Raw genomic sequence first — 9,462 nt, forward strand, 5'->3', positions numbered from 1 at the left:
CTCAGAGCTAAAATAGCTAGAAAGAATTTAAGAGATTGATGAAACCAGATTATTAATTTATTACTTGTTAATAAATTAATTAGAAACTAATTAGAATTGATTAATATTAATTGAAATTAATTCGGAGTTAATTAGAATTAATCAAGAATTTATTAAAGGTGTAGAGAGTGAATGTTAATTATTTAATAGTTAAGCAGAAGGAACATTTTGGAATCCCTAAAGGGGTGGACGGGTTTGGGAGCTCTAGAAGGCTTATAGAATTGTTCTATGTAACAGATAAGGAAATGATGTGAATCTAGATTAAATCTAGTTATTTAATTGATTCAAATTTGTTTTGTCTATAAGCTACCTCAACTATATAAGGAACCCTCTGGCCTTTACGAATTTTAATTGAACCTCTCATAAATTTGACATTTTCATAACTCAGTAGCCTCACTCCTAAATATTCTAGGGTTTTAAACTTTTAGGTGTGAGCCATTAGAGGCGTTCAACTTTGGGTGCTAGTCCTTCCAAGAAGAAATCAAGAGTTCGAGATCTTCAAGAGGATTAAAGTAAATACAATTTTACTTTAAAGGTTATTAATGTTATTCCTTTTGATTAGTTTATATTCATGTTTGAAATTATGTTGCTATGATAGTAAAACCTAGATCTATGGTGTATGTACACTTATGATTATTTTTGAATGCATTCGTTGCTTAAATCTATTGTAAAGATACATAGAAACCCAACATAAAGATCTAATCAGATAGATCATGGAAACTTAAATCATTAAGTAGAATTACATTAACTGTCGTGATCTTGAAAGGCTCCAGATGTAAGACTTTAAGAGAGTTTATCTTTTCAATACGACATGAGATGATTTTGAGTATGCCTCAGTATCCTAGTATAATGGTTGAACTAGATAGTATGATTGTATTCCATATGTTATAATTAGATTCATCATATAAACCGTAATCGCCTTTATCAACAACCAAAAGCAGGAAGAAAGTGGAGCAACGGGGTGGTAGAAGTGGATAGAACTAATTTTTATATACAGATCCAATGGAGTGGCTATCGAAACGTTCTTCCATAAGGGAGGCTACACGGTTGTGGTGGTGGCGGTGTGAGTGTTGATCGACCAAGAAAAAAGAGACGAAGAAAATTAGAGATGTCGGGTGTCATTCTGTTCTTGAAACATATATTCCAAGGTTCAAAGGTCTATGTAGAACAACATTTGTAAATAATTCGTTGGCAAACAGTGACGGTGGAAGAATATAAGGGACCAAAATTAGAAATCTCAACAAACTCTTGTGGCAAAAGTTTGAACATGGAAGACATGTGGCCCACAAAAGCAAACAGACACATGGCCGAGAGTTATGAGTCATCGAGTTTGTAGGAGGTAAGTATGAAAAATGGACGGCATGGACCAAAAGTGTGAAAATTACTAAAGAATTGTGGCAAAAACCTAAAGATACTAAAGTCCATTATTCCTATTTGGCATGGGAATTAATATATATATATATATATATATATATATATATATATATATATATATATATATATATATATATATATAGGGTTAGGTTCATGTGAGACGGCCTAATTTTGTGAGACCGTGAGACGCATCTTTTTATTTTTTTTATTTTTTTTTATTTTTTTTATTTTTATTTTATTTTTTTTTAGTTAATTCAAGTTCCGAAAATAATATTTAAAAAAAGAATTTTTGGATTTTTCCATTTATTTTGCATTTTAAAATTATTTTTTAGAATATGTACAGTGTAATATTCTATTAGAATATTTCACGTATTTTTCAAAAAAAATGGGATTTTTTTTTATTTTATTTTTAGTTAATTCAAGTTCCGAAAATAATATTTTAAAAAAAAAATTTAGATTTTTCCATTTATTTTGCATTTTAAAATTATTTTTAGAATATGTCAGTGTAATATTCTATTAAAATATTTCACGTATTTTTCAAAAAAAACGGGATTTTTTTTATTTTTTTTTAGTTAATTCAAGTTCCGAAAATAATATTTAAAAAAAGAATTTTTGGATTTTTCCATTTATTTTGCATTTTAAAATTATTTTTAAATTTGGTCTTACGGTCTCACAAAATTAGAATGGTCTCAAATGAACCTGAACCTATATATATATATATATATATATATATATATATATATATATATATATATATATATATATTAAACATCAAAATATTATATTTATTCATTATAATTTTTAAATATAATATTTATGCTTCATAAATTTTGAAGATATCATATTTGCGGATATCTTTAATTTTTATATTTGTAAACAATTTTATACTCATTTTAAATCATTATTTTATCAAGCGACTAATATACAATTCTAACATCAAAATTTAATAATTTATGCTTTGAAATTTTTTTATTATAATGAACCAGGTAGCAATGTTATAAAAAACGATTTTTTATAAGCAAATTTAAATTTGAACATGTGTTAAAGAATTCGTCACTAGCATTTAAGAACTCAGCAACTAAGATTAAAACAAGCAAATTAGTCCTATAAGATTTATTTTATGGGTTTTATCCATATTCGTCAAAATCACTTCAATGTATTCTTTAAGCATTGCCGATGCCATTTTCTAAAGTGGAATCTAACAAAATCGGATAAAAATACAGTCTTTATCGAACAATATACAAATCCCGAAAGCTTAGTCATGACAAAGTCAAACAAATTAGAATGTAGTAACCTCGTGCATTGCGATGAATAACTCTTGTACAAAACGGACTATAAAATTATAAAAATAATTTTTCTATTAAAAATTTATGTACGGAAGAAACAGAAAAAATTAAGATTTCAAATTATATCTTATTTGACATAATACTACCAATGACAATTAATAAAAAATTATAATTAATATAAATTAAGGTTAATAAAATAGAAAATTATATAAACAAATTATGTAAGGGACCAAAAATATAATAAGGAACCAAAATCGTAACATAGAAAACACCAATAATATATCTAGGGATAAAAACTATTAAATCTAAGTTAGTTGAGGGGAAAAGGCTATCCGGTGTGGGCAACGTCCCACCAACGTTTTTATCTGATTTAAGAAGAAATCGGCGTTACCTGAGGTTGTAGTGGTAACGGGAAGCAATGACAAGCTTATAACACACAAAAACGGTAAAGAGGGCAGTGTTTATGCCGTGGTAACGTCGTTTTGTCGAAAAAACACCGGTGGGGCGTTGAACACACCGGATAGCCTTAAAAAGAGTCAAAATTGTTATTTACAAATAGAACCTTATTTTGCATTTTGAATCAAATGCTTTAAAATTGAAGTAAACTAGGGAAGTGTCCCCGCTTTGCGGGGTTAGATTTCAATTCAACCGTTTGTATGAAATCAAATAAGGAGGCTCAAAATATCAGCACCCCAATACAACGACTAATAAAAACATGAGGGCTGAAGCCAGAAATAAAAGTCCAACAATTGAAATTATTCCAAAACAGCAAGAAACTTTCAACAGTAAAAGAGATTGGTAAATTGAAAGCACTTACAACATCAAAAAGATAAAATCATCAAAAAACTTGAAATATGGAAGCATTGTCAATACAAAACAGGTGATTTAAAGATGACAACATAAATAGGATTCATAAGTTTACCAACAGTATCGCACAACCCAATATTTTCAGAATGACCATTTTACCCTTATATACATATATGGAACCAATCTTATGGTAAACTATGAATGATAAGTTACCTTTTTAAATAGGATCATTTCGACTTCATAAAGTGAATTTGAAAAGGGAGGAATTACGGCCAAATCACAGTTCATTTCTTGGTTTCCATATCCATATTCATGATTGATGGTTAATATTGCTTGCTCCCCCTTCTTCATTGTTGCAACCGCTCGGCCTAATTCGCCAATCACTTGTTCTACAATGACAATGTGGAGGGTATTTACGTCTTTTCAACAAATAAAAAAAAAATTTGTCGTGTATCTAACTAACCTTCATCTGTAATGAAGTTTAATGGAGTGTCTTCATGAAAACCCTTTTTCTCAAACACAGTTCCATCTTCTATCTTAGCAGTATACCTAACTAAAAAAAAGGAAGAAAATACAATGGCTAAAATAAATATAATATTCTAATTTACCTTTGAATCATTAGTTATATCAACTACAGATTTGAAACAGACCAATTCTAATGCAACATGAAGCATAGAATTTGGTGGAATTGGAGAGAAACCATTGGGTAGTGATGTAATTGTAACCCCTTCTTCACCAAATGCATCTGTGGTTTATAAAAAGACATTATTTATCAATTTATTTAAAATTATATATATTTACACAACCTTACACTGTGGTTGAACAATTGAATCAACTTTCTCTTCTCTTGTCATGGTCTTAATTGCTTTTGGTAGTGCCGAACATAAATGACCTAGTAAGACAGTATAATATTATTTTAAAGAAATTTGGTTAAATGAAAATAAACCAATTACATAATTATTTATTTACCATCTACCCTTGCCACTTTACTTTTTTCCAGCAGCATTCAACAATAGGAAAAAAAAAAAAAAAAAGTGACAAAAATAAAACATATATTAAACATGCAATATATTATAACTGACCTCAGACACAATTGAATCAATTGTCATCTTAGTAAGTAGAATGAAGAAACTACTTAAAATGTATTATACCTAAAAAAAATAACAAATTAAGTCAACAACAATAATCATTAACTTTATACTTTGTTACAGTGACATAACATATAATGGGCTATGAGAGGCAATAACGTCTTTTAGCATAAAAATATTGTAACTTTTGCTCCATTGATGCACAGGACAATTTGTCATAACCTATGTAACAAAAAGGGCAGAAGGGTCTTTGTGACCTGATGGTGTTGTCTGTCCTCATGCGAATCCAATGAGGAATGGGCCTGTTTTACCTCATCTTCTTTGCAAGCTTTTTCTTGATCATGAATGACTTGTGTGACGGCTGTAAATAATATACAAACATGAGATTTTAGTCATGCAGGTAGGTAAAAAAAGAATCTTGGAAACCCAAATGATCTTAAACTTGTTCATCATTAGGAAAAAAGATTTTGGAGTTAAGATCAGAGAAGAAAGTAAGGCTAAATTTTGTAATCACCAAGTTATATATTTTTTGATATAAAAAAGTAAGTACTCCATAAGAGTCGCTATTATTTTTACAAGAAGAGAAACAATGATTATGCGAGCATACACAAAAATATAATATTTCTAAGTATTGAACTCATCATTATCAAACAACTACAACTAATATCATAAGCCACGATAATGGCGTACAATTAACATCTACAAAATCGAAATTAGACTTCAGTGATCTGTGATATAGGCATAGGTGCAAGCATACCCATATGAACAATAAATCATAGCCGATGAACAATTCGAAAACCCTAGGTCAAATACACCCATGATTAATAACTTAAATCCCTTAAAACCAACCGCAAATTATAAACATAAATAAACTGAAGAAAAGCCACCACATTGCATGGGTATATGTTTTTTGATGAAAAAGGATTCAAGAAAAATAGAAGAAAAAGATTATGGTCGGAATTACAGTGTATAGGTGATATCGAACGGGTAGTATTTTATGTACCTGAAATGTTTGTCAAACCCGAAATCAAACCCTAATCTTTGGTTCCTCAGCTTCTATAATCCTGTTGACCAGCTACAACACTTGGGTTTTCTCTTTGCTGTGTATTCTGGGAGCGCAGGAATGTTTTGTAATAGAATAAAACCTTCAATTCGTCACTTGTGTTGCTCCCAAAGGAGACAGCGGCGGAGGGTGGAAATCGGCGACCAAAAGGCGGCACGAAGGTTGCTGAGTGGTTAAATGGGTGCGAATCGATGCCGACTGAGGAAGCATCTGCAGATTCGTCGAGACCGAAGGAATGAAGGGAAGAAGTAGCGAAGCTTCTTCCTGCTCCAATGGTGATGTGCGAAGGGGAAAAGGGAGAGTTGTTCTGGGGCGACGCGAGCAGCAGTCAGTGGAGTCGGTGGCTCTTAATCGATCGCGAGGAGGGATGGCTGTGTCGAGGCCATCGAAGGTTGCATGTATGGACGTGGCTATAGTGATGAATTGGAACAGCACCACCAGTGATCTACTGCCTCAAAGAACGTAAGGGTAAGAAGATTTGAGCGGTGGTGAAGTAGAAAGAGAATCAGTGGATACTGAGTCGATGACACTGTCACTAACCCCAACCTTATTGGCAATCTTTTAAAAACCGGTTTGACAACAGGGGTCGAACCGGTTGGACCGGGAATCAGAAAAGGAAGCGGTTCAACTATTACTGGTTTTACATTGATTTCTGAACCAGATTAAACTGGCCGGTTTTTAGAAAAACCCGGTTGAACCGGTCAAAATAAACCGGTTGAACCTAATAAAACCACATGAAAAAGAACAATTTACATAACAAACTTTGGTCATTTTTTTCAAATCTATTTAATTTTCTCTAAATAAAAACATATGGTAAATTTTATAAATTTTTTTGATGTGTTTGTATTCATTTAAAACTATATTTTGTTTCGGTATTATACTTTATTTTCTTTTTGACGTATATGGATTGATGTAAAACACTAAAATTTATGGTTATGTGTTATTTTAATGTATTTGGATTTGTCTACAACTTATTTTTATATGTATTTTTTAATGTTTGAACTTGTAAAATCAAATTCATAATTTATATATGTATTTATGTGTAGGAAAATAGAAAAAAACATTAAAAATATAGAAACTGGTTTACCCGGCGGTCGAACCGGTTGAACCGGGAACCGATCACCATACCGGTTCAACTAAAAAACTGGTTTTTAAAATATTGCTTATTAGTTGAGAGAGACGGTGGGGAGTCGGTAGAAAAAGTTAAAAATTTTAATTAGTGACTAATTAAATTGACAAACAATACACCAGAAAAAGAAAAAAAAAAAGGAAAACAAAATTCAGCCAATCACATGAAAGTCCTGTTCGTCAAGGACTTCTAAATTAGTATATATATATATATATATATATATATATATTTGTATCACAATCACCATATTCAAATTAATATCTTTATTATATTATAAAGCATCCATATTAAAGTCTTTAAATACAACATATTAAGCCTTTTGTACAACATAATAGATCATAATGTCTTAAAATTAATAGGTATAAGTTATTGTGCATAATGTAACGACCTGTCTTATTTAGATATTTTCTCTAATTATTTTTTCCTTTAGAATAGTCATTTCTAGAAACATTTTAGAAGATATCTACAAACTCCATGGAAGGCTCATGGAACGACATATTCTAGAAAGATTCTAGAATATGTCATTTAGTTCCTAGGAGTTCTTGCCTCCTGTATATATAGTGTTCTCCCATTTCATTTCTCATCACCTTGTAATTGAGTTACGTTCTCTTGAGTAATAAAGAGCTTTCGTGTATTGAGTTACCTTCTTCCTTTCCTTGTTCTGGTTCTTGTGTTGGAGATTCGAGTTAGGTTGACTTAGTTTGAGAACTAAGTGTTGCACAGAGAGCTTGAAGAGTCAAGTCTGTGACAAGTGGTATCAGAGTTAACCAATTGAAAGAATGTATGGCGTGTGAGATGGAGAATAATAAAAAAAGGCTTAATACTACCAATGGCAATTAATAAAAAATTATAATTAATAAAAATTAATATTAATAAAATAGAAAATTATATAAACAAATTATGTAAGGGACCAAAAATATAATAAGGAACCAAAATCCCAACATAGAAAACAACAATAATATATCTAGGGATGAAAACTATTAAATCGAAGTTAGTTGAGGGGAAAAGGCTATCCAGTGTGGGCAACGTGCCACCGGCGTCTTTATCTGATTTAAGAAGAAATCAGCGTTATCGGAGGTTGTGGTGGTAACGGGAAGCAATGCAAGCTTATAACATGCAAAAACGGTAAAGAGGGCAGTGTTTATACCGTGGTAACGTCGTTTTCTTGGTGCCACGTCGGAAAAACACCGGTGGGGCGTTGCACACACTGGATAGCCTTAAAAAGAGTCAAAATTGTTATTTACAAATAGAACCTTATTTTGTATTTTGAATCAAATGCTTTAAAATTGAAGTAAATTTGTATCACAATCACCATATGCAAATTAATATCTTTATTATATTATAAAACATCCATATTAAAGTCTTAAATACAACATATTAAGCCTTTTGTACAACACAATAATGCATAATGTCTTAAAATTAATAGGTATAAGTCATTGTGCATAATGTAACGACCCGCCTTATTTAGATATTTTTTCTAATTATTTTTTCCTCTAGAATAGTCCTATCTAGAAACATTTTAGAAGATATCTACAAACTCCATGGAAGGCTCATGGAAAGACATCTTCTAGAAAGATTCTAGAAAATGTCCTTTAGTTCCTAGGAGTTCTTGCCTCTTGTATATATAGTGCTCTCCCATTTCATTTTTCATCACCTTGTAATTAAGTTACGTTCTCTTGAGTAATAAAGAGCTTTCATGTATTGAGTTGCCTTCTTCCTTTCCTTGTTCTGGTTCTTGTGTTGGAGATTCGAGTTAGGCTGACTTAGTTTGAGAACTAAGTGCCTCATAGAGAGCTTGAAGAGTCAAGTCCATGACAAGTGGTATCAGAGTTAACCAATTGAAAGAAGGTATGGCATGCGAGATGGAGAAGAAAGCTACTTGTGATGCTAGTGTCGTGGCGAACGAAGAACATTGAGGACGAGAGGAGATTCGTTAAGGTGCAAGCAATGGACGAGGTAAGTTTAAGGATATGTGGGTATCCTTAGACAAGAGAATTTCGGAAGTGTAGACTTCCTTAGAAACTTTGTGCAATCAGTTTGAGGATGCACATCAACAAATGGGGGTGATGGCATTGGATAATGATGAAATGCAAGACAACGTGAAGGGAGAAATCAACAAACTTGGTGGGGACTTATGTAATGAGATGCATGGCTTACAAGAGATGCTCCTAGGTGAGGCGGCTAAGTTAAGTGAACAAGTGAAAAGTGAGCTCTCCATCTTGACTCGACGTGTAGAGGATGTCCATGCGGATTGGGCCCTTTGCATGCGGACGGAGTTGGTAGAGTAGGAGGCACCAACATCTACACCTAAAAAGTTGAAGTTCCAAAGCCTTAAATGTTCGTTGGGAAGAGAGAAGCAAGGGTGGTTGATGAATTCCTATGGGAAATGAAGCAATACTTCGAAGGAGTAAACATAACGGATGATTATATGAAGATCAAGACTGCTACAAGGTACTTGAAGGACATTGTGGCATTATGGTGGCGACGTAGGCATGCTGACATCGAACGGGGTACGTCTGTCATGAACACTTGGGATGATTTTATTCATGAACTCAAAATACAACTTTATCCGGAGAATGCAATGATGGAAGCCTAGATCTGCCTTTAGAAACGTCATTAAACGGGGACTATTCATGACTATGTGAAGGAGTTCACCACCCTCACTTTGGAGATACC

General features: G+C 32.2%; 1 protein-coding gene across 10 annotated transcripts; it reads right to left on the minus strand.

Annotated features, from left to right (window-relative positions):
• Positions 1–3,527: 3,527 nt before the first annotated feature.
• Positions 3,528–6,182, minus strand: LOC145121944 (peptidyl-prolyl cis-trans isomerase FKBP62-like). 10 transcript variants are annotated; one of them, XR_013714612.1, is made up of 7 exons: positions 5,598–6,182; positions 4,852–4,955; positions 4,589–4,657; positions 4,313–4,398; positions 4,157–4,251; positions 3,970–4,059; positions 3,528–3,895 (listed from the first exon to the last, which is right to left on the minus strand). XR_013714612.1 is itself a non-coding variant. In XM_079057626.1 (5 exons), exons 1-4 carry the CDS (start codon positions 4,510–4,512, stop codon positions 4,044–4,046), a joined length of 225 nt encoding a protein of 74 aa, XP_078913752.1. In that variant the 5' UTR covers positions 4,513–4,582; the 3' UTR covers positions 3,528–3,895; positions 3,970–4,043. The 10 variants fall into 10 exon arrangements, 3 of the variants coding, with proteins under 3 accessions (XP_078913752.1, XP_078913751.1, XP_078913749.1); XR_013714609.1 differs by having other exon boundaries at positions 3,970–4,251; positions 4,318–4,398; XR_013714610.1 differs by having other exon boundaries at positions 3,970–4,251.
• Positions 6,183–9,462: the final 3,280 nt, after the last annotated feature.

This window comes from Lactuca virosa, chromosome 6 (assembly GCF_052849685.1).
Source record: "Lactuca virosa cultivar CGN04683 chromosome 6, Lactuca_virosa_CGN04683_v6, whole genome shotgun sequence".
Taxonomy (NCBI): Eukaryota; Viridiplantae; Streptophyta; class Magnoliopsida; order Asterales; family Asteraceae; genus Lactuca; species Lactuca virosa.